Source organism: Mustelus asterias, chromosome 1, assembly GCF_964213995.1.
Source record: "Mustelus asterias chromosome 1, sMusAst1.hap1.1, whole genome shotgun sequence".
Lineage (NCBI taxonomy): Eukaryota > Metazoa > Chordata > Chondrichthyes > Carcharhiniformes > Triakidae > Mustelus > Mustelus asterias.
In genome coordinates, this window is record NC_135801.1 from 71382910 (window position 1) to 71409817 (window position 26908).

The window sequence follows — 26908 nt, forward strand, 5'->3', positions numbered from 1 at the left end:
GTAAAAATAAAACATCAACTAAAATAGAACCAGGAAAGGGAAAACAAGGGACGTATATAAGGATGCTAGCTACTTAGTGGCTTTGCATACAGGGAGTTAAAAACTAATGGCTGGATTTTTGCAGTAAGAGTCCCTGGATTTATAAGAATGGTTGACTTGACCTGGATGTGGAAGTCTCACCCCAATTTCTGCAGGAGGTAAAGTGAACATGGCATGATTAACACTGAAAGGAAACTCAAACTCAACAGTGCCATCTGAACTCAATGCTGAATTCAAACAGACCCCATTTTGGATACTGCCAAAGAGTGTTGACCTTTATGGGAGTCATGAGTTGATAGAGCAGACATAAATACTCTTGAAGGAAGGACAAGGCCTGCGTAATTGTCATGATCTGAAGTTTTTTAAATTCCACAATCTTTAAACTTTAAGTGTTGCAGCTGTCAGCAAGAGTCAAAATAAATTCTCAGCTGGACAGCTTCAACTGACATTTCTCCAAGGACCATCATTATATCATGAATGCCTGGGTGAGTTTTTAAAGCTACATAAATCTCAACATCTGCAGTTTGATTCACAGCCTAAGGAGTCTACTAAAGGATTAATTGTCTTTGATGTCGGATCTGACTATAAGTTTGTATAAGAAATTAATCACTTGAGGAGATTCGGGGAGGTGATGGCCTAGTGGTATCATCACTAGACTATTAATCCAGAAACTCAGCTAATGTTCTGGGGACATGGGTTCAAATCCCATCATGGCAGATGGGCGGATTTGAATTCAATAAAAATATCTGAAATTAAGAATCTACTGATGACCATGAAACCATTGTTGATTGTCGGAAAAACCCATCTGGTTCACTAAAGGAAATCTGCCGTCCTTACATGGTCTGGCCTACATATGACTCCAGAGCCACAGCAATATGGTTGATTCTCAATTGCCCTATGAACAAGGGCAACTAGGGATGGGCAATAAATAAGGCCAGCCAGCGACACTCATGTCCCACGAATGAATTAAAAAAGTTTCAAAGAGTTTTATGAATGGAAATTTTCGCTATCAAGGGCTTGTTCTTCTTCACCCTGCCCCCGCTGCCCATGAGAATGGAGAATTTGGTGCTTAGTCAAAACTCCATTCACTGCAATAGCACCAGAGTATCTCAGCTGTGGACAAGGTCCTAGATTTCTGACACAAGTCCGTTGGAGTGATAATTGTATTAGATTGTTAGAATTGTTTTTTTCATCTCCATGTGGCTCCTGAGGTCTGCTCAAGGTGGATACTGGATGAATGGCTGAGAGATTCACATGTAGAGTGCGAGAAGCTTAGGGAGAATCAAAAGGCTATGGGGGTGAGTGGGGGGCATGTGTCGCCATGGAGGATGGGTGGGAGGCATGAGTTGCCACGGAAGGTCTGAGGAGTCATGGCGGGGGGGATGAATGTAAGCATTGAGGGCTATCGGGCTTAACAACTTCTAAAACAACAGGGACAAAGTGGCAGAAAACAGAAGTCATCCTCTGAACTACACTGTCGGCCCCAGTGGCTGCCAGTATTCTGACTCCAGGGTGCCTTGCTGGACTCTAGCCTGTACATGCCGTCCCCTTCCCCTCGAGTGAAAATTGTGCTCACTGGGGCACTTTTTACCGCGGTGGGTCTGGCAAGTCTGCAGATCTCCTGACTGAAGTTACCTGCCTCAGTAGCCAAAATCCCGCCCAACTGTTGGTCAGGAAGTGTTGGGACAGATGGGAAACAGGAAGGAAAGAGCAAGGGAGCATAGAAGAGGAGAAAACAATTACAAAGCTTGATATTTATTGGCTGATTTTCAACTTTTTAATGCCTGAAAATAGTTTGTAGTGGAGGTTGTGATGTGGGAGTGGGGGAAAAGAGAGAGAGAGAGAGAGATGGACTAAACAGTTGTAGATAATCCTGACTCTGACAAGCTAGGCTGACCAGCAGCAGTTAAATATGATAAGCAGTTAAATTTCACCTTAAAGGTCTTTAAACTTGATTCTTATCGAGCTGTACTCAAGTTAGATAAGCAGAAAATGCTTCAGTGGAATGAGGTTGTGCGCGTTACATCAAGCAAGTGGAACTCATGTAGAAAATGCAATATTTTGGTTGTGGATTTGTGTATGTCACGCACAGTGCTAACAAAATAACAAGAGCGCTTCTTACAGGAATCAGACAGAGTTTCAAGGACATGTAAAGATGGGTCAAATTGCTTGTAAAGCGTATCAATTCAGGGGAGCCAAGGTCACGGAAATGTTGTGCTAAGGAGCTGGAGAGATGTGAGCTGAAAGCTTCAGATGGATCTTCCAGGGTTGGCTCCATTATTTTAACTACATTTATCTTATTTCTAATCTACTTTATTCAGCTTTAAGCTTAATTTTAAAAAACACACGTCTGTTGCATGTAATCCAGCATCCCATTTACCCCTCATTCATTTTAGAGATGAACCTTCTCTGAGTGACAAACATCAAATACACCAGATGGTCAGCTCAACTTTAGAATGTTTTTTCTGGCATCGAAGTAACTTTGCTACCAAAGGACCCTTTCTTATCTATGATGCAAAAAACTCAAAATGTGACTGGACAAGATAACCTGCCTACAGCATTGTTCAGGTTAACGCCTACATTACCTCATTCTTCATTTACCTACAAACTCTTTCGCTTTTAGTTTGCATAGTATTAAAACAAAACCAATTGGTTAATCTCTCAGATAAACAATTAAAAAGAACCATACTCAAAAATGAAAATCCAAACAGTTAAGTAACTAAAGTAAGTTGCTGTATTAGCTTTAGAAACAGGCAGAGAAAAGCGGTTAATAACAATACCAAGAGGCTATGCATGAAAAACAATTACCTGCTCTGGTAGCATAGGAAAGGTAAAAGAAGTTCCTAGGAACAGCAATGTAAAGTACTGCATTTCAATAAAATCCAACATTTTACTAAGATTCAAATATGTCAGATAATGTGAAGTCATGTTTCTCCATCATTTTGAAGTGCCATCTATGCGTTATAGATAACTTTTGAGGGGTAAATCCCTCTACACTCATTTCCAGATCATATCATAGAGCCATAGAGATTTACAGCATGGAAACAGGCCCTTCGGCCCAACTTGTCCATGCTGCCTTTTTTTTTAAACCACCAAGCTAGTCCCAATTGCCCACATTTGGCCCATATCCCTCTATACCCATCTTACAAATGTAACTGTCTAAATGCTTTTTGAAAGGCAAAATTGTACCCGCCTTTACTTCTACATCATGTGTTGACTGCAGCCAAGTGGGCACTCATGTGATCTGTTCTGGTTCCTCCATTCTTGTGTGACCAGAGAGCCTGGAACCCAAGACTGATTTTCCATCTAATTTCTTCTTATTTTTAAAAATGTGGCTGGCCCTCACTTCAATACAACACTGGATGTAGCAGTCTGAATCCATGTCCTACCACTCCACTGCAATGTACATGACACTCCACACTGTGCCACAACAGGAACCATTGTATTTAATCATGCAGTCAGTTCTTGAAGATTGCAGGCATGTTCTGACCTATTTATAAATCCTCACAACACTTGACAGGTGTGTTACTTTACAGAAGTTTATTACAGCCCGTCTCAAAGCTATTGACATTGATAGAAGCACAAGCTTCAAAATCTTTAAGAGTGAAAGTGAGATACGATATTAATTTCATTTTCTTTTTAAAATTGTGTTGAAGTGCTTCAGTCTGACTAAATCCTTTATGTATACACCTCAGAAGCATAAATTCAGTTATTTTCTGTTAAAATTTTAATTAAACAACTGGACTTCTTTTTAACATGCAATTATATGCAGCTTATTACTTCTTAAATCACATCACAGGAGGAGTTATAATTTCCTTATGCCACCTGCAGATTTGTGGCAATGTGGCGAAGTCTATGATACAAATCAAAAAGCATTTTTTATTTTCTGGGCTACAAAAAATGCAGAAACTTTAAGTGATCAAGCAATGAATCGAAGATCAGCCCTTTTCAGATTCTTGTATTTCGCATATTGGCACTAAATGTCCAGGTTTAAAAGTTCCAAAATTACATGGAGCAGGTTTTACAGTAAGCTACAATAACAGCCATCAGCACACACATATTCTTGTAATTAAATGAAATGGGCAAATAATAACTTTATTGAAGCATTATTAATAATTTATTAGTACAACCCATTACAGAACTGACAGCTTTGTCCGCTATTATTTTGTAACAGAAACAGCCTCATTCAAAATAGAAACCTTTTTTCTTTGTTTAACTGCAACGGTTAAGAAGACAATTGAAAGAAATGTAGTATTTTAAAGCCTCGAGTATTGCTTGTATGTCAGCATTTGTCATAGGAAGGGGTGGGTAAGAAAGGAACAAAGATATCAAGAAAGCTTTCCAAACCCCTCTACAGCATCACATTCTTACACAGTCATCAAATAAAGTCCTGGATTTTGGATGATTGTACTGAATTATATATTCCTCAAATCAGATGCGCTTTGATTTGTAGCCTTAGCGAGGTGGAGCAAATTCAAATCAGACATATGCCAAGCGTAACTGCGTCTTAAAATGCAATTGAAAATGAAAAGTATAAAATGCACCATTTTCACAAAGTAATACAAAAGAACCCAAGAAAAACACATCTGTCAGACAAAAATCCTCACCATCATCTGAACACTCGAACTGGACTTCCTTTTCTGACCAATCAAAGAGAAAGAAAAAGAAGATAATTTTGATAGTTTAAAGAAAGGATTTCTTCAGAATCTGTCTTGTGCTGCAGTTAAAAGTATCTGGAAACAAAAAAAAACAATTCCACATATGGAAGGCAAAAATAAAGTGCGAAGAAAGGATAGATTTTCCACAAATTATTAGTGGAGAAGGGGGAAAAAAAAGCTGAATTAACTTGGCAGAAACCAGAGTAGTTAAAATTAAGGCAACATAAACAAGATATAAAGGTTATAGTAGCTGTCAAAAAATGCAAAAGTCTCCATAAAAATACATAATTTGAAGATGTCAATGGTATGGGATTACATATGGCACAACGGGATGACAGAGTTGGAAAGTGAAACACTAAACAGTAATTTGTTTATTTTGAATGCTGGGATAAAGATTTTTTTATGGGCACAACCAAGTACACCTAAGCATAGAGATATGTACATAATTTTGTAGATAGGTATGAAGAAACAAGCAACTGATGTTAATTTTTGAAAAGGGTTTTGTACCATATGACGCACTAACTAAATTAATGCGCTGAGTCACAGACAAAGCATGGATTCAGTACCTAATCTTATTACACAAGGTTTGGTCATCACTATATCAATGTTGTATCAGGTTGGTCTCAGTGATGACAATGCAATTAACGTAACAAGTTTGGATGTTGTTATGACTATTTTAAGTCATGGTGGCCTAATCTACAGATTCAATCATTCCACTCTTTGGCTTTTCCAACAGAAAATGCACGTTTTTGGTGCAAGAAAGGACCCACACAATGGTCTGTCCTCCTTCCTTCCAGGAAGGGCAATAAATGTTGCCCTTTACAGGAAAACTTGGGTGCAAATACCAGTTAGAAAGAGAGTCTAATGCTGGAATCCTAGTTGAGAGTCCACTGATCAAACACAGGACAGTTCAAAGCAACAATTTGATATAAATGATTTCAAACTTTCTGTTTTAGGAATTGTAATTTTCTGTCTGCACAACTGAAACATCTGGTGCGCAAAATAAGCTTTTAATCAGAACTTTAAATTATTGTATATTTGACATTGTAATTAAATTCATCCATTGATTTTGTTCAGTTTTTCTAAAATGGAGGAAAAATTAGAGGGAACATTTCAATACTTTGTGTTGAAAAGTTTTGTCTTGTAAAGAAAAGGAACCATGAGTGTATGTGTAAGCAAGACAGAGCGAGAGTAACAAATGAACATAGATGTATTTTGAATACTTGAATATAATGGGCGATATACTGCAGCTTCTGATACATGTTTGAATTATTAACTGTATATTTTTCCCAGTAGAAAGGTTGAATTGTGCCCTTTGATAATAGTATTACAATTCGAATAGGTATCCGAGATAGTATGAATAGAAGTTATTAATTTTATACATTAGAAAGCACAATCAGGTTGAGAAAGAGGGGGGGTTAGCTGTATCGAAGCAATGGGGAGAAGAAATTTTGGGTACAAATCAATTTGCTGTTTTCTTCCCATTAGTTGAAGTTCCTGTTGGGGGTGGGGTGTGGAGGAACGTTCTTGCAACTTTCTATCCTAACGTCAAAGAACTGAGACTGGTGGAAAGACATCCCCCATCAAAAACTCAACCAATAAATAGCCTGCAACAAATAACTGGCCATTTAAAAAAAGAACCTCTTTGGTTAGAGCAGCCAGACCATTGTTCAAAGGCTCAAAATAGGGTGGGGGAAGTTTCTGGATTAGATCAAAAATTTGTGTCAATCAAAAGGTACAAAGTGAAATGTCACATATTGCTGCATTGGAATATAGGAAAGTCCTTACTGGGGTTTTGCAAAGATCAGTATCTAAGGTTACAATTAGTGAATCTAGAAATAAGAACAGTTTGGAAGTGCAACAAATAAAGCATTCTAACTTGTTTTTTGGGTGGTGAGGTGAAGGCGAGAGTGGGGGGTGCAGGTGCAGCTGAAATAGGGAAAAAAATGAAATAAATCTCGGAAAATGGAAATCGATCGGAAAATTGGCCCATCGTGCATTGCAAACAGATGATGTTGGACACGAGTATAGCATTGAAAATACAATATAAATGAGTGTACAGTAAACAACATAGGGGAGGGATCTGAAGACTTCAGCAAACCATCAATGCAGCACAAAGTGTCCTGAGTAGAAAGAGTGAGTTTAAGCCCCAAATAATTCTGATCACTGGAATATAGGAGAGAGATTCTAAATTTGAAGTGGTTACATAGCAATTTTCTAAAGGGGTGTTAAGAGTTTTAAGTACAAGAGACTAACAAGGCTCGTTCTCCAGGATTCTCAAGAGTATAAATAAATTGAATGCTTATAAATTTTTTGACATAATAACATTGTGAATGAGGGAGTGCTGACAGCATGCTGAAGGGGTAGTTTAGATTTAACTATTTCATAAAGCGGAACATAAATATGAGGTAGAGATTAAGGTTGACAGTGGAGGTAAACTGGGTCAGCAAATTCAAGAGGAACTGGCTAGTTTTTTGGTGAAAAATGTGCCAACATAACTATGTACAGAAGTGGCTATCAGGGGGTGCATTTTAGTGTCCTGTAACCTGTTTGATTGGGCATTGGAGAGTATTTTTTCTTAACCGGTCTATGTTTGTTTTTTCCCCTAGCCTATTTCCAGGTATTGTTTAGCTAGTGGTTGGGGTATGGTTTAATGGGTGTGGTCTTGGCACACGCAAGTTCTATCATGACAGTACAGGATAGGTCTAATGGAGCAGCTGGTCCTTCACTGTCTTTCATTTCCTTATGTTGTTAAAAAACATAGCAGAGTTTGTAAATCCTGGGACCAACCAGATGTGCCACAATTGTGCTTTCTCTTGTCCTCTGCATTCCTTGGTTATGACTCCAGTACATTTTTTAGGACTTGTCAACTGGTGACTTGACAAGACAGCTGAAAAGATACATTTGCTCAATAACCACCATTCTTGACAAGGGCAAAATGCAAGATCTTTTCATTAACTTACCATGGATACTAACACCGAAATTAACTCAACCCTTCAGTGTTATTCTGAAATCAGCTCTAAAAGTTTTGAACGTTTGCAAATCCTCCAAAACCTAACCTCATATTCTCAAACGCTCGCTGAAGGATTACAGTTCCATCAGTTTAACGAAGATGGCAAAATAATACAACATCCTGATCTGAAAATACTTACACCGGCACTGACTACATCAGTAATTGCGATTCCAAACTACTACCTGAGCAACTAGCTCAATTTCAATTCTCTCAGTAAAACATATCACCATGTGAATGGAAAGCTAGAAGCTCTGTGCTTATATATAGGAAATGATGATCATCAAGAGAGAGTGTAACAAACACCCCTTTGACATGCAATAACACTACCATTGTCAAATACCTATCATCACCATTGACCAGAAAGTTAACTGGACTATTCACAAATACTGTAACAATAAGTGTTACCACCTATAAGGCAAATGTCAGGAGTGTAATGGGATACTCTCCACTTTCCTAGATGAATGCAGCTCCAGCAGCACTGAAAAAGCTCAACACCATCCAGGAAAAAGCCTATTACCCAATTTACTACCTTAACCATTCACCCCTCTCTATCATTGGCGCGACAGCTACAAAATGCACTATGGCAATTAGCCAAGGGTGCTTCAACTGCAGCTGCACTGCCTTGATAGAGAAAGAATGCAAGTGCATGGGACCACCAGCTCCAATTTCCTCCCCCACTCCAAGTCATACACCATCATACTGTTAGACCTTCATCATCACTAGGTTAGAATCCTAGAACTCCTTACCCATTACCATTTAAGCAATGCTTGCCTCTATGAACTGCAGACGTTCAAGAAAACTGCACACCACCATCTTTTTCAGGTCAATTCAGGATTGGCAATAAATTGTGGGTCTTGCCAGAGATGCTCATATGTCATGAATAAATAATTTGAAAAAAAACAAGAAAAAATCATACCACCAAGAACTCATCTCTATTGGCTAGTGTGTCAAAGTTCATTTAAACAAATTAATTAGAAATTTTAACAACGCCTGACTCGATCAGTTGCCAACATTTGGTTAGCTCATGATTGCCTGGCAGTCAACTTTATGAAATAAAAGTGGAAGTTCTGGCCATGTTCACTTCTGAGTTGCTGATAGGAAATGACATAATAACCTTGTTGAGAAGCTAACCTCTTATGAACACTGAAGTTGATATACAACTTTCTCAAAAGTCGCAACACGGACTGGGGTGGCACAGTGGCAAGCACTGCTGCCTCATAGCGCCAAGGATCCGGGCTCAATTCCGGCCTTGAGTGGCTGTGTGGAGTTTGCACATTCTGCCCAATCCTGCGTGGGTTTCCTCTGGACGCTCTGGTTTCCTCCCACAGATCAAAGATATGCAGGTTAGGTTGAGTGCTCATGCTAAATTTGCCTTTAGTGTCCCAAGATATATAGGTAGGGGGATTAGTAGGGTAAATACGTGGGGTTAGAGAGTTAAGGCTGGGTCGGTCAGACTCGATGGGCTGAATGGTCTCCTTCTGCACTGTAGGGATTCTATGATTCACACATGTTTGTCTCACCCTGATACAGACAGAGATTGTTTGGAAGTGATGTTTGCTCTTCTCTCCTATTCACTTTGGATGGCATCCACAAGGTATGTTTCTTCCCCTTTGTTAGTGAATAGTTAACTACACATTTATGAGGCAGATAGTACCCGAATCACCACAAGCCAAAAACAGACTACGCAGAGCATTACTTTGCACCTTATGGCCAAAGGGATGAAGTTAATTCTTCTAAAAAATTGTTGCCAAGAAATCTATCACTTCGTCCTGTCCAAAGTAGGTGCGAAATGTTGCAGGTCTTTTGGAAAATTGATTGTAATAGCACACAATACATCACAACTTAAGACAAGCTTCATATGCCAAAGAAATGAACTTCTGCTGAACCTTGATATTGTATTTAAATTCACAGACTGGTCAAAGCACCAGTGGCACAGTTCCATGCAGATACCACTATCTGATAAATAACTACGTCTATTTTATTCAAAAAGGCTGATAGTGGATCTAATTGAAAGCATACATTATATCAGTATTCCAGTTCAACCTGTTCTAAATCTCATGGGTTAATTGTCATCTCTCCAGTTGCACCCTGATATGCCCCCATTGTTAAAAGAAAGGAATAATTAAATAAGAAATTATTAGTTTGAGAGTGTGCTATTGACCAAGAACGTGAGAGTTTTAGAGTAACATGTTTTCTGCATGTTAAATCTAAACACATAATAGATACTATACAATTTGTAAAAATACAGGTATGAAAACTATCTTCTACACATCAATATCAATGGGCTATCATATAATGCACTGTGTATGTCTGATACACTTTATTTGCCAGGAAAACCGAGATGGCACTTCTATATCGAGAAATGGTAACTATTTTCCTCTTGACAACCATTTAAAATTGTTGTTGGGTTTAAATGCCACTTGGATTTAAAATCAAGTTTTGATTTGAAACTAGAAAGGTTGTACCTATCCAACTTCCTTTGTATCATTATTCAGTTAGCCTCAATTTTGCTGACACTGTGCACTTGACATATTACATTTTACTGGCATTCCTCTGCGCATACATGTAAAAAGGTAGATTGAGCTGCTAACTCTGGCAGTAATGAGCACCTTGACATCCACGTACAATAGTTCCTAGAATGTTGTATGTCATATCCTTATATCAGACTGGAACAGACACTACCATTCCACTGTCAGAGCACCACCTTGTCAATGTCTCAAGAAAGATAGCACAGCTGGAATTGGAATCATAAAACAATTACAGCATGGAGACAACCATTTGGCCCATCAAGCTCTCTGCAAGAGTGTCTTAGCTAGTCCCACTCTCCTGCAATTCTTTCCCCCTGAGGTGCTTATCTAATTCCATTTAGAAGGACATGATTGAATATGCCTCTAACACCCTTTAGGGCAATGCAATCTAGGTTGTAAATACTCATTGCATAAAAAGATTTTTCTCATGTGGGTGGCACGGTAGCACAGTGGTTAGCACTGCTGCATCACAGCTCCAGGGTCCCGGGTTCGATTCTCGGCTCGGGTCACTGTCTGTGTGGAGTTTGCACATTCTCCTCGTGTCTGCGTGGGTTTCCTCCGGGTGCTCCGGTTTCCTCCCACAGTCCAAAGATGTGCGGGTTAGGTTGATTGGCCAGGTTAAAAATTGCCCCTTAGAGTCCTGAGATGCGTAGGTTAGAGGGATTAGCGGGTAAATATGTGGGGGTAGGGCCTGGGTGGGATTGTGGTCGGTGCAGACTTGATGGGCCGAATGGCCTCCTTCTGCACTGTAGGGTTTCTATGATTTCTATGTCACATTTGGTTCTGCTGCTCATCACTTTAAATTTATATCCTTAGGTTCTCAATCTTAATGCCAACAGGAACTATTTGTCTCTATCTACTTCTGTTTAGACCCCTCATGATTCTGTACACCTCTATCAAATCTTCTATTAACCTCTGTTCCTCTGAGGAGAACAAGCCCAGGTTCCTCAGTCTAATCTCATAATAGAAGGCCTTCACCCCTAGAACCTCCCTATAAATCTTCTCTGCTTCTTCTCTAAAGCCTTCACATCTTTCCTAAAATATGGTGCACAGAACTGAATACTCCAGCTAAGGTCAAACCAGTGTTTAAGAAGTTTTATCACAACTTCCTTGCCTTTGACTCATTGGGTTAGATTGTTGCTTTGGGGTTGAAACCACAACATAGGGATCAAAGGCAAGTCATAATCCCAGAAATAGTCATCCACATGAATGGCAAAGGAATTCCCATTTAATTGAAGATGGTGGGTGGGCTCTGGGAGCTGCTGGGACAATAGGAGGCCACCAGCTCTGAAGAAGCTCTAGTGTAGGTAAGGAGCTTATGGAGTTACCTTCTCAGTACTTGTTACAACTTTTAAGAATGGTCACAGCTGCTGGACCACTATTCTGGAGAGTGGATGGCTGTGTTATATATGTTCTCAAGGTCTATCACTATCCTCCTCATAGCTTTATGTATTTTATAAAAATACCAATGCAAGGGTGGTTGTAGAGGGCGGTTTTTCAAACTGGAGGCCTGTGACCAGCGGTGTGCCTCAGGGATTAGTGCTGGGTCCACTGTTATTTGTCATTTATAATAATGATCAGGATGAGAATTTAGGAGGCATGGTTAGTAAGTTTGCAGATGACACCAAGGTTGGTGGCATAGTGGACAGTGAAGGTGGTTATCTAAGATTGCAATGGGATTTTGATCAATTGGGCCAGTGGGCTGATAAATGCGAGGTGATGCATTTTGATAGATCAAACCTGGGCAGGGCTTACTCAGTTAATGGGAGGGCAGTGGGGAGCATTACAGAACAAAGAGATCTGGGGTACAGGTTCATAGCTCTTTGAAAGTGGAGTCACAGTTGGATAGGGTGGTGAAGAAGGTATGCTTAGATTCATTGGTAAGAATATTGAATACATGGACATCTTGTTGAAGTTGTACAAGACATTGGTAAGGCCACACTTGGAATATTGTGTATAGTTCTGGTCACCCTTTATTATAGAAAGGATATTATTAAATTAGAAAGAGTGCAGAAAAGATGCTACCTGGATTTGATGGTTTGAGTTATAAGCAGAGGCTGGATAGACTGGGCTTATTTTCTCTGGTGCATAGGAAGTCCAGGGGTGATCTTATAGAGGTCTATAAAATAATGCGAGGCATAGATAAAGGAGATAGTCAACATCTTTTCCCAAAGGCAGGGAAATCTAAAACTAGAGGGCATAGGTTTAAAGTGAGAGGGGAGAGATACAAAAGGGTCCAGAGAGCCAATTTTTTCACAGAGGGTGGAGAATGTCTGGAACGAGCTGCCAGAGGTAGTAGTAGAGGCAGGTACAATTCTGTCTTTTAAAAAGCATTTAGACAGTTACATGGGTAAAATTAGTACAGAAGGATATGGGCCAAATGCAGGCAATTGGAACTAACTTAATGGTAAAAACTGGGCGGCATGGACAAGTTGGGCCGAAGGGCCTGTTTCTGTGCTGTAAACCTCTATGACTCAAAGAGAGAGGGAATTTTAAATGTAACAGAATCCGCAGATAAGATTTAATATGTCATAACTTTTAACTTCATCCAGTCCGACTTCCATCTTCTTTGCAACACAAGACAACTTGAGCAAAGTTGCAAAACACATCCTGTGAGGCCAACTATGTTGTATAACCCTAACTCATTCTCCCAGTGTTCACTTAACTGTCACCTTCCTCTATTGTCCCTCCTCTGTCCAATCCCATAGGTTTGCCTTTGCATGATAATATAGCCAGTGCATTTTCAACAATGGCATCTGTTACCTCTCGCAGTTAGTCAACAAAGCTCTCTGCTTAGCCCTCCCTTCTTCCTAATCTACATGCTGCCCCATTGTGACATTATCTGTAAGCACCGAGTTAGCTTTTTCTGTTGCTCTAGAATTTCTCTGAACTCCTTGACTTTCTTTGTGCTGTATAAATACTTGTTCACCTTTAAATCCTGGATATGTCACAACTAAGATGGAAGCCATTATCTGCACTTGTCCCAAAAGCACCAATAGTTTTCTCATGCAATTATTTGCAATCTTGGTGTCTTTTGAACACTAAACTGAGTTTCAAATTCCTTAGCTGAAGTCTCCCTATGTCAATGTCTGCAGCATGGCCTCTTGATCTCATCCAATATCATTTTACACTAAAGCTATCCTCTGCTGGCATCCCAACCTCGAATTACAATAAAACTGGTCCAGAAATCTCTCATTTCCCTGTCATGTGCCTTCATAAGCCCTGTTCCTGTGACTACACTGGTTTAGACTATACTAATATATTAAAATTGTGATCCTCATCTCCAAGTCCCTCCACAGCCTCACTCCTTTCCCTATCTTGATTCTTCTGACTCAAGCTTTTTTATGACTACCCTCCTCCATAGCACTGGTGGCAGAGTCAGAGTCTGCCCTGTGGAACTGTTTCCCTAAACCTCACTTTCTCTCCAATTTGAAAAACATCCCAAATCACACCTCTAGATCAAGCTCTAGATTATTTTTCCCAAATATCTGTCTTCATTGCCTGATATTTTCGTAGACATATTTTCAAGGATGCTGGGATTTTAAATAAAAACATTAAAATGCAATATTTAAAAATATTGTTTAAATGCCAGCGGAAGCAGCAGAGGAATCAGATTGAGTGGGAAGCTTTCAGAGAGTTGGCATCGTTGCAACTGAATGAATGGCCTGCTATGCTATAAAGTTCAATGATTCAGAGTTGTTAAAGCAACATCAATGATTAATGTGTATTACTCAAGTATTAAGAAATATTTTATTCATGTGTCACTTTGGTTACGTTTCTGCCACTGAAGTATATAGGTAATTTGTGTACAAGCGTAATTAAACTAAACTGATAGGAATTAAACAATGCATAAACCTAATGCACCAGAGGGAGAAGTCTGCAAGGTAGATCCTGAGCTATCAATACAGACATAAATTGAGCAAGTTAGGACTTAGTTCTGCTATAACAGCTTATAATAAAGATGATGCAATGGTGATAACGCACTGCAATTTATTATTTTGTTTGCTTCAAATTCAAAAACTTTAAAAAAAGATATTGACACTATCATCCCATTGTGTATAAGTAACGTACAATCATAAAAATCTTTTTCCCAGTTAGATGTTTAAAAATCAAAGCAACTTAAATCTCTAGTATAGATAATAGGAAGCAAAAGCAGGATTAAGCAACTGATCTGTAAAAAAACACAAATTAGTAAAAACAAAAAGCACAATTGTATCTTAAACTTGAGCAGCATAGCAGAACTATTCCATAAAGAGAGAAGGGAAACAAGTGAAAAATATTACATAAATCATGCTAAAATAAATGATTATTGGCTAATGCAGGGAGAAGCTTGACCAGTTGAAGCAGATGAAATGAAAGAGGAATTTGGTGAGTACAGTTTTTCAGTGAGTAAACGATTACTTACAGGCATAATTAATAATTTATCATACTGCATAAAAACTGCATAAATGTATTCGGATTTGTTAAAGAAGTGAACACAGGCTTTGTATGAAAATGCAAGTAGCATTACTTCAAAAACATTTAAATATATTGTATAGTTAGACAATATTAATGAGTGCATTTAGCAAATGTAACAAAGGTCAACCATCTAATTTCATGAAAAGTATTTCTTCCACAAACCTATCTTTTCTATATCAAGGGTAAGGACAACAAAGACCAGAACTTCAATTTATTTTGATTAAGATGGATCAATGGCACCATAGAGTTGAAAATTAGTCACTTTTTGAAGGTTGCTATGCTATAATTCTTCACATTGACCGATTGATCTACAATATATCGATCAACAATGCTACCAAATATGTAGGGTTCACTGAACAAAGGCACTTTGGATTTTTTTCGTGTAATCTTGAAACCTTTAAGAAAAGTTGGCTCAACACAAAATGGAGCTTTGCTATTGACTCAAATTCATGTAGCCTTTACCCTTCTCCCTCAAGTTCTTTCAGGACAGAATCCTTGCTCTAGGCTTCTTTAGTTTCACTATGTTTCCAAATTTGCACATGGAATTTATCAAATAGTAGTTTAATCAAGATGAAATAAACTTTCTTAGTGCTCAGGGTGAAGAAAAAGGAAGGAGGAGGAACCTACAAATCTTAATCAGAACTGTTCGACTAACAGTTTAATCAGTATTTCATGTCTCAAAGAAATTGTAAAGCTCCTTTTTTGTGAAATATTCTAATTGGTGAAGTCCTAACCATTAAATGCTTATAAGGCTCTCGTTAAGACATGTCAGCTGGTCGATATGATGGCAATAAAGTTTTAACAATATACCTGTAAGTGGCAATACAAACTTAAATGGTGCCCTCAAGATAAGACCTGATGCTGTTTCCATTACATCTACTTGCCCAATTCCCCAGTTGATCTGTGGCTTCAAACTCACGATTGGGCAATTTAAAAATCCTTTAATAAACACTGTAAACCCTGGATATTACTCCTAAAAAATTGACACTTTTATCAAGGAATTAATTTGTAATGAAAAGTGGAATGAATCTAATAACTGTGTTCTGTTGTGTGGTTATAGTTGGTCACTTTTGTCAACAAGTATCTAAAGTACTTTGCAAACATGCCACCCATGCAATAAATTGGCTATCATCCTGCCAGTATTGTCTCCTACCATCAATTGGTCAGTCTCTCTTTGATAATCTACCCTTGCATCCAAGTGAAATTTTGTGTTTCCATGCAGGGCTCCTTTAGGGTGGGCAGTCAGTCAGTGAAGGCCTCAGTAGCAGCTAATTCTGCACCCAGTAGGGGTGGCGGTATGGGGGTTAAGTGATAGGTGGTGGTTAATAAGGTAGGTTGATGACCCTGGGATGCTTGAAGGCCTGGTGATGGGTGCAGACCAGGGTGGGTTGGGCTTAGGGTCGGGTGGCAAGTTGGAGGCAATGGGAAAAGACCTTTGGGGGTTACCCAATCATGGGAACTCCTCAATTGCACAGCTGGAAGGAGATGTGAATTCATTCAACTCCTGGATCCACCAAGCCCTCACCTTGAATGAAGGTGCCTCAGCTAAAATTGTTAAACGGCTGGGCTGGCGGGGGATTTGGATCAGGAAACTGAGTTTTCAGGCTTAGTAAAACTCCCCCCTCCCCCACCCAACACAAATCCACTAATTTTTAGGTTCCTCCTTCACCACTGCCCCCATTCTCTCCCCACTTCCCCATTTCGCTATTCCAACTGAACAAAAAAAAGGGATAAATGACCTGAAGAAAATGATTCTAAGATGAAATCACTTGTTTATTTCAACTTGGACTTAAGGAATGTGATGAGGTTACACACTAATCCAGATGATTCTTTATTCTTCCAAAATGTTGCAGCCTCTCCAAAAATATAGAGAGCTGGTATATTGGAGGCTGAATAAATGAAGTCTTACAACCATTCAAAACGGACTGAATTATAATTAAACCATTTTTTTTTTTCCTCAATCATTGAAAAAATTCAAAATTTAGATGAGTGGTCATGACCATCTGATTAAAGAAATGTCTTCCAAGATAATTTACAGAACCAGTATTGGCTGTTTTCAGTTCATAGAATCGTTTTGGAAAAACTCAGAAACTTACGTGATCAAAGTTTGCAAAATTAGCGCCAATATGCAAGATTTCCATGTGAGGAAAATAAACTAACGTGGGTTTAAATTCATGCACAGCATCACATAATCCCAGTGGAAAAAAATAATCCTCGTGATCTTCCTTCTAATTTTTGAGGTTATGCAAAATACCATGCATCTTTGGGATCACTACATTTTTGTAAATAATTGGCCAGTTTTAGTTTTAAAAGTTGGTATGTTTTTCTAAGGGTGGAACAAGCAGAAACCAAATGAGCAAATAGATAACTAAGCTCATTCAAATATTCCAGGGTATGCCTTCACAATACAATTTAAATAAATTTAAGATGCCAGTAAGTGTAACTGAATAGGTGAAAGACAAAGGGTGAGATTCTCTGACCTCCCTTCAGCATTTGTCTCAGTGGTGGGAGGTGGAATCCTCTGGTCCGGCCACTGTTAATGGGAATTCATACTGAAGCCACCCCATAGAATCCTACAGTGCAGAAGGAGGCCATTCGGCCCATCGAGTCTGCACCGACCACAGTCCCACCCAGGCCTCATCCCCACAACTCCATGCATGGTAGAGAGTTGTTTTTCAAACTGGAGGCCTGTGACCAGTGGTGTGCCTCAGGGACCAGTGTTGTGTCCACTGTTATTTGTCATTTATATTGATGATTTGGATGAGAATATAGGAGGCAAGGTTAGTAAGTTTGCAGATGACACCAAGATTGGTGGCATTGCGGACAGTGAAGAAAGTTATCTCCAATTGCAACGGGATCTTGATCAATTGGGCCAGTGGGCTGGCGAATGGCAGATGGAGTTTAATTTAGACAAATGCGAGGTGATGCATTTTGGTAGATTGAACCAGGGCAGGACTTACTCAGTTAATGGTAGGGCGTTGGGGAGAGTTACAGAACAAAGAGATTTAGGGGTACATGTTCATAGCTCCTTGAAAGTGGAGTCACAGGTGGACAGAGTGGTGAAGAAGGCATTCGGCATGCTTGGTTTCATCGGTCAGAACATTGAATACAGGAGTTGGAATGTCTTGTTGAAGTTGTACAAGACATTGGTAAGGCCACACTTGGAATACTGTGTGCAATTCTGTCACCCTATTATAGAAAGGATATTATTAAACTAGAAAGAGTGCAGAAAAGATTTACTAGGATGCTACCGGGACTTGATGGATTGAGTTATAAGGAGAGGCTGGATAGACCGGGACTTTTTTCTCTGGAGCGTAGGAGGCTGAGGGGTGATCTTATAGAGATCTATAAAATAATGAGGGGCATAGATCAGCTAGATAGTCAATATCTTTTCCCAAAGGTAGGGGAATCTAAAACTAGAGGGCATAGGTTTAAAGTGAGAGGGGAGAGATACAAAAGTGTCCAGAGGGGCAATTTTTTCACACAGAGGGTGGTGAGTGTCTGGAACAAGCTGCCAGAGATAGTAGTAGAGGCGGGTTCAGTTTTGTCTTTTAAAAAACATTTAGATAGTTACATGGGTATGATGGGTATCGAGGGATATGGGCCAAATACGGGCAATTGGGATTAGCTTAGGGGTTTTAAAAAGGGCGGCATGGACAAGTTGGGCCGAAGGGCCTGTTTCCATGTTGTAAACCTCTATGATTCTAGTCCCCCTGACACTAAGAGGCAATATTAGCATGACCAATTAACCTAACCTGCACATCTTTGCACTGTGGGAGGAAACCGGAGCACCTGAAGGAAACCAACCCAGACACAGGGAGAATATGCAAACGCCACATGGACAGTGACCCAAGCCAGGAATCGAACCCGGTCCCTGGCGCTGTGAGGCAGCAGTGCTAACCACTGTGCCACCCCATGTCCCCCGGAAACACGCAGCAGGGCGGTGCCACTGGCTGGACCAGAGGAACCCGCCAGTGTAAACCGCCAGAGAATTCCGGCCAAACTCAACCGAGGTGTATAATTACATTGCCTATTTCTTAAAGCAACCAAAGAAAATTTGCAGTTAGAACTATAACAGGAAGTTAATTTTTTTTATAACTAAAAAGAGGATTTTCTAAAACTAATCTCTACAGTCGGCAGAAGGGCTGTATAGCTTTCCTCAGTGTTAGTTGGCTTCCTGTCTGCAAGCAAAGAGTTGGTTAAAAATAAGCTCACATTGGTGTGCAGGCTGGGAAGCTATTTTTGTGGAAAGCCACATGAGTCTGCATGGTTGTCAATGGCGATAAAAAGACATAGGGAAAACAGAGCAGAAAAATACAGAATTGCCAGAATAATAATATGACGCATCGGTACTTCTGATTTCAAGCTTACCTTAACTCCATCCGTCTTCTTGTTCATCAAACTCTTTGCTGCTGTAAATTAATTGAAAAATAAGATCATATTTAGGTGCGTAACTTCCAAGAGCCAAAAGCATTATTTTTTTGGCAAAGCCAGCGTTGTTTAACTTGCAGCAGCAGCAGTAGTAATATTGAAAGAGCTGCTGCAGGCCAAAACTAATTTTTACTGCAGTTGAAAGCAATCATCGCTCGGCAGAAAGAGAATGCAAATTTATAGACAGCAGGCAAAAGTCAATTTTAAATTCAATAGCAAGCACGGGTTATTAATCAATCAGGCAGTGATTGCTTCGAGATGCAAAAATGCCCGATTAGTGGCTGAGGGTCTTACCTTACAGGGAACACGTCCCAAATAAAGTGGAAAAAGGGGAAAAAAAGGAGGAATAGAAACAAACAGGTGTTTGATTAGGTCACTTCTTTCTCAACATTTCCCAATACAAGTAGACATAAAATGTGTAAAACTTCAAAAAAAGAAATGGGGACTTTTATCTGCAACTGATTTATATAACAGTTTCGAACAAAAACATACAAGGCGTTAATTAAAAATAAGGGATTAATAAAGGAAGCACTTCCTTAGGCCGACCAGAAAAATCTGCATGGCCTAGCTATTCATGTCACTTAAAATTGATCAATTAAATCCACCACGATAAATGAATTATGAAAGCTTGGAATCAGATTTGATTTGACAAGGAGAAAAAAATTCAGCTTAAAAAAAGTCACGTTGAAACTCATGATTTTTCAGAAGTTTATTTTTTGATTTCTAAAATGTACTTGGACAAGGAAACTGCATCCAGACCAAAGTTGGCAATACTTCTTCATGGTTTCATCATTAGAAGTATAAAGAACAATATAATTAGGATTAGAATCAACCTTTCTCCATATACTGTCAGTGGAGTGGATTTCATTAATTTGTACTTGGCATTTGCAAAGCGCTTGAGCACAGCCCTGCATTTCTCCCAATCCCTTGCTGTAACTTCAGCGCAAGATGAGAGGAACCTCTGGAGAAGCAGCATAAAAAGTTGAAAATGGAGTCGCCATTTTTCCAAGGATTCTGCCAACATTCCACTGAAGCTATGCCAAAAGATTGGGATAACCTGCACAAATATTTGAGGCCATTATACTCTACGGGTGAGATTCTCCGGCCTCTCAGCGTGTGTTTCCCGCCAGCGGGAGGTGGCGTGTTGTTTGCTAGTGGTGGGGTTCTCTAGTCTTGCCGCTGTCAATGGGGATTCCCACTGACATCACCCCATGTCAGCAGGAAACCTGCGGGCGAGGGTGCGCTGCAGGCGGGACGGAGAATCCCACCGGTGTGAATGGTCAGAGAATTCCGGCCTACACATTTCCAAGTTTTTCTTCAGAAATATCCCCGGTTAATTCACAAAATGGACAAAGTCTACGGAGCGGATTAAACAAACAATTACAATTTATGCATCTGATTTATGATAGCCCAAATATAGGACCATTAGATCAAGAATAGACCATTCAGTCCCCAAGTCTGTTCCGTCATTCAATTAAATCATGGTTGGTCTATATTTTAAAAATATTTAATCTAAATCAAATACCTAAAAGTCTTTCAAACGTTCAATTGGCCCAGTATCCAGAGCCTCTTGGGGGAAAATTCCATAATTTCACCAACCTCTGTGTGAAGTCCTTCCCGGCTCATAATTGGCCTCATTCTAAATTTAAGATTATGGGTGGGACTTTATGGCCTCACTCGTCCCGAAACTGTAAAATCCCACCCAACTTCAAAGGACCGTTCCATTGTCCGCACCGATTCCCGTGGCGGGCAGGGCAGTAAAATTCCAGTCTATACCCCAAACTCTGGACTCTCCACCAGAGGGAGCAGTTTCTCTGTACTGGTATCTACTCTGTGAAATCTAGGTTATCAATTTAAATATCTCAATTAGATCACCCCTCAATCTTTGAAAGGGAAAACAAACCAAATTTACGCAACTTCTCTTCTTAAATTAACTATTTGAGCGACTGGCCTGATTCTGGCAAATCTGCATCTGTCCAAAACTGAACATAGTTCAAAAGAGGGATCCAACCAAGAACATGTGCAAACATGTGCAACTGAAATGTTGCTTCTTCACCTTTGCATTCTAACCCAACATTCCATTTGCTTTTTGATTACCTTTTGTATTTATGCATTTTTAGTGATTTGTGCACAAGCGTTTGCTTCACATCAGTGGCCAGTTTCTCACCAGTAAAGAAGAAATTGATGTGTCTTTCTCCCATTCCAAATTGATTATATTTCACATTGAACTTCCAGTTTTTCCCACTTTAGTAAAACTATCCTGAGCCCAGGCTACTTCCTGCTTCCACCCAAGTCAGATACACAACTTTACATTCCTTGAGTGAAGTTGATGATATCTGTGCTGAAAGACTGGGGGACCAGTATAGACCGCTGGGTGATACCACTTATAACATCCTATCAGAGTACATTTGCCTTTGCCCGACTATCGAGCTCCTACCTCCCAACCAATTACAAGAAAAGCTCCAAGTCAGTGGATGGGATTTTCTGGCTGTTCCCGGTGGTGGGATCTTTTGGTCCTGCCAATGGTGAACCCCCGCCGCGGAATCCCGGTGGCAGAGACTACGAACAATGGAAACCCCGTTGACAGCAGTGGGAACTGGTGAGCCCACCACCGGCCAATGACAGGTTTCCTCTGCAAAATACGCTGTGGGGGGGAGAGCAGAAAATCCCACCTGTGTGTTCATTTCTGTTATAAACCTCTTGTGTGGCCCTCAATTGTCTTTTGGAAATCCATATAGACACACAATTCCACGATTCACCATGCTAGCAGACTCCTGGAAAATCCGCTAGATTCATCATCTTGATCTACTCTTCACAACTCCGTGCTGAGTACCAGATCAGCTCATAGCTGTCCAAGTGCCTGATCACCTTGATGGTAGATTGCTATAACTTGCCCAAAAACCTACAACTGATGTAATTCTGACAGTTTTGTAGTAACCTGATTCCCCTTTTCTCCATTGAATCACTGAGCAATAGTGTTACCAAATTACTTTTTTTCTATGGTAATATTTGTTCCTTAGTTCACGTCCCCAAACTTCAATTCCTGTTTACATTAATAGATCACATGAGCATTATTGTCCATGAAATCAGATGTAATGTTTGACCATGTCTACAGAGTGAGTAGGAACGTTCTCGAAAAATGTCAGACCTGTTATTCATAGAAACGCAAAGTAATGCATTGCACGTGTAAATCCTGCATTTTGTACCATTTCAAGATAATGTGCCATTTTAAATAATTCACTATGAATTTATTAAGCAATTAAAATATTTGTTCCAAACTTCATAGAAGGTACTACTGATGACAAGAATAATAGTTGCAAAGACCAAGTGACTAGTCATTTCCATTTCCCCTCCAAATACGTGAAGCTACAGAGATTAAATGAGAGTCTAGGATTTTATGAAGATAACCCGTGGATTAACCTATCTGACTTTTTTGCAAAGTTACCTTCACTGAAACAATAAAGGATCTTACAGCTAACTATTAGCCAGCAATAACATCTGATGTGCATTTTGCTGATAGGAAGAGATGGTGAGGGAAAAGACAAAATCAAAGTCTTTAACATCAAGGAACATTGAAGAACAAAGGGAAAATGCTGACATCCTTTTACGTTGTGAACCTTTATGCAGAATTCATCACTGATTTCTCAATGAAGCCTGCAAAACATAATTTGGAATAATTTGTGTTCTTTGGCCAGTCTTGTACACTGTGCCAGTGATGCAAGCTGACAACCAAAACAATTTAAAGAAGCAAGGACTGCCATATGGATGAGACACATTTTGGGCGTGAGGTTTTCCGACAGTAGTAACAAGCACACTTAGCAATGGTAAAATAGCAACAAAATGTCATTACTTTGTGGGATTAACCGAGCAACCGTGTAAGGCAGCCCGACAATGGCCAGCAGTGGGATCTTGCAAGCCCGCCATTGTCAACGTGGATTCCCATTGAATGCAGCCCTCAAAAAAGCCACGGTGGAGCTGAGCTGTCAGCCAGACTGGAAAACCTCACCGACGTGCACGGCTGGAAAGTTCCGGCCATGGTTCCTAATTAACTTGACTCCAGACATATATTGAACCACATTACCTTTTTTTTTTTAGGTGCATAACATTTTCTAGAAATCCCTGTATGGTTTGCACTACTTCCACGACAAAAAGACCCATGTTTTCTTAAATTTTCTCAATTTGTACGGCTGGATAATACATCAGTTTTCAAGCATAATAATGACTCAAACAGCATCCAAAAAATCTTGTAAAGATTTGCCCATTCCCATATCTACAACATGGTGCTTTCCTCATTGCTGTTCAAATGGCTGCCCTTCACTTTGGTCCTAACAGCACAGGATCCATTGCATCCTGTGAGTATTTAAATTTATGATTGAGCCGCTACCTTTTCCGCAAGATCAGCACATGCTGCTTTATTAAGGCTATTTGTTACAGCAGTTTTCCACATCTCTCCTTCCTAATCCTGCAAATAAAATGGTACGTTTAGCACATCTAGCCCCATCCTCCATCAAAGTACACCGATTCCGTCATAGCACATGACTCACCTTCTCCTCATCATTTTCGGAGTCTAGTTTCCATATAGCTATGCTTACCTCATTCGCAAAGAAATCCAATACTATTTGCATGTCAACAGCATTATCTGCGACAGGCATATTTTCCTGCAGCTACCTCAAATTGTTGTTACCTTTTTTTCCCCACATCAGTCGCCATCACCGTAATATTTCAGTGCTGGCTATCAAAAGATATGAAAGAAATTGTGAGCCATGATATCAATTCTGGGTGTCAGGACTTTAAATTTTGAAGAAAGGCCCAGAAGTTGAATCCATTTTCTTTGAAAAACATATTTGAAGCTGAAAAATTGAATGTTTTTTTTAAAGATTGAAGAGGCAAATTGTTCACAGTATTGAAGAGCTTGAAGATTTACGGACTCAAACTGATATTAAAAATATGATATGAGGCAGAACTTGTTTTTCAAATACACCTACAATTTAAAGCATGCTTCCAAAGCATTGGCCATTATCAATGGGTTTGAGGGGCTATAAATGCATTTCGAAAGAGAGTTGGACTGAGAGATTCTAGAAGGTAGGTAAATAAGTGAGGTAGCTAAGGAAAAATCCACAACATTACCTTATTCCTAACAAAAAATCTCATTCAAGCTCAGATAAATCATGCAATCTTGGAGCAGTCTGGAACTTTTCTAAATTAACACACTCTTTTGCACATCTGAATTTGCAATTCAGTATCCCTTTGATCACAAAAGAACCACAATTTTCTCCAAAGCTTTTAATTATAGATGTATCTTAATTCTTTATTTGTGAACTTCCACCCGATTCACCATTACCTTGTGTTTCCCAAATCACAAATCATGCTCAGCATCCAATGGAACATCACAAGTCTGCTAATGTCTGTTTTTGGTCATCTGAAACTCTCTAACATACTGCATTATCTAAAAGCTGATTGGTTGAATTCATCAAATACATTATTTTGAAATAGTTGTATCAACAGCATTTTCTTCAGATTTGCAACTGACTTCACATTTCTCAGGAGACTCGTCACAAAATTAGACATTAACCACAATCTAATTTTTTCCTCTTTTGACCTAGTCAATCTCCAACATACCACTCTCTCTCTATTTTCCTCTACAAACTCAAAACCTAACTGTCTTTATTACTGAGTATTTACCTGACTCTTAGAACAAAATATTAAAGTTTATTTTATTAGTGCCACAAGTAGGCTTACATTAACACTCCAATGAAGTTACTGTGAAAATTTCCTCATTGCCACACTCTGTCACCTTTTCGGGTACACTGAAGGAGAATTTAGCATGGCCAATGCATCTAACCAGCACGTCTTTTGAACGGTGGGAGGAAACCGGAGCACCCGGAGGAAACACACACAGACACGGGGAGAACATGCAAACTCCACACAGACAGTGGCCCAAGGCTGGAATTGAACCTGGGTCCCTGGCTCTGTGAAGCATCAGTGCTAACCACTGTGCCACCATGCTGCCCACACAAATTTTAGAATATAATATTGTCTGTTTTATCTTTTTTTTCCACAGTTATACAAAACTAATCAAAGGGGAAGACTGCTTGAAGTCATTTGGTAATTGAAAATTAACATAGGGGCTTTAATAACTTTAGATAAATTAAGCACAAAATGCAGCACATCTGATAAATAATATTTCTATGAGTACAGATAAAGCCATGAGCATATTTTAACAATGGAACCTAGAAAAACAAATGGTAATTGATAAAATGCTCTGGATTGTGCAGTGGGCTGTAAGAGATGGCACTTGGAACTGACCTCGAAGAAAGCTGTCCAAAAAGATTTAATGGATTCTGTGGCGTTGATTTCCTCTATTACACCAATTTCAATTCCAGTGTTATGCTGGCATCCAGTATCAGTGAATTCATCAAGCAAACTAAGCAGCCAAGGTCTAGAGATTCACAAGGACAGCATACCAGGATATAGAAAGCACTGCCTATCAATAAACTTTTTACTCATAGAATTCCTACAGTGCAGAAGGAGGCCATTCCGCCCATCGAGCCTACACCGACAATATTCCCACCCAGGCCCTAACCCTGTAACCCCACCTATTTACCTTGCTAATCCCCCTGACATTAAGGGGCAATTGAGTATGGCCAATCCACATAACCTACACACCTTTGGAGTGTAAGAGGAAACAGGAGCACCCAGAGGAAACCCACGCAGACATGGGGAGAATGTGCAAACTCCACAGACAGTAACCCAAGGCTAGAATTGAACTCAGGTCCCTGGTGCTGTGAGGCAGCAGTGCTAACCACTGTGCCACCGTGCCGCCCACTCACTTTACAGAAAGTAAAATAAAGATTTGGACATGCATATGGGATTAAAGTGGAAGCTGAAAAAGCATAAACTTTTAAAAATCAAATAAAAAATTAATTATTAAAAAAAACTACTAAAATTTTCATCATGAAAGAGAGGGAATGATATTTCAGGCTTCTAAAATTAGTTTTTCAAGATCAAGGAGTTTGTTTAGCAGTATTTATGATTTAGTATGTCATTTAAAACTCAGTTACATCGTATTCAACAAAAATGAACTTTTTCCAATTTGTTTTAAACAAAGGTTATATAATTAGCTGAAAGCAAATAAATGGAGATGAGGATAAAGTAATAGGTCCAGATGCATTTGAGGTAATGTTTAAGTGTTTGTATGAGAACTGTAACTTTGAGGGTGCTAAGAAGTTCCCCAAAAGAAAATGTCAGCAGTGTTTTTCTTCAGTCAACTCATAGAGTAAAGGTCCTTTTAAAGCATGGAATCTTCAAGAAGGAACGAGACCAGTGGAGCATTAAAAGGTAACACAGAGCACGAGACTTCACTTTGGGAAGGAGCGGGACCAGCTGAGATTCAAAAGGGGACACAGTGTGTGTGACTTCACTTCCAGAAGGAGTGAGACTTGCAGGGCTTTGAAAGACTATGCAGAAATCTCCTGCCCCTTACCTTAAATCTATGCTCCCTCTACTCATGTGAAATGTTACTTCCTATCTACTCTACGTGCCTCATAATTGTATACACAGAGCTTTAGCTGTGGCCTAACGAGCATTTTATACAGCTCCATCATAATCTCCCTGCTCTTGTATTCAATGCCTCAGCTAATAAAGGCAACTTTCCCTTGTTAGCCACCTTATCTACCTCTCCTGTTGCCTTCAGGGATCCATGTACATGCACCCCAAGATCCCTCTGTACTTCTGAGCATTCTACCATTCATTGTATATTTCAATGCCTTGTTAGTTCTCAC

General features: G+C 39.6%; 1 protein-coding gene across 14 annotated transcripts in view; it reads right to left on the reverse strand.

The window, feature by feature from the left end:
• Nucleotides 1-26908, reverse strand: part of LOC144494088 (calcium/calmodulin-dependent protein kinase type II delta chain) — a 344749-nt gene that overhangs the window by 57918 nt on the left and 259923 nt on the right. For 7 of the 14 annotated variants that reach the window (XM_078213682.1, XM_078213767.1, XM_078213738.1 and 4 more), the window contains exon 13: nucleotides 19068-19105. In XM_078213682.1, the coding sequence (XP_078069808.1) occupies nucleotides 19068-19105 (38 nt within the window). Of the gene's footprint in view, nucleotides 1-4646; nucleotides 4680-19067; nucleotides 19109-26908 lie in introns of all 14 variants that reach the window. The other 7 variants (XM_078213751.1, XM_078213722.1, XM_078213673.1 and 4 more) reach the window with 2 other exon arrangements.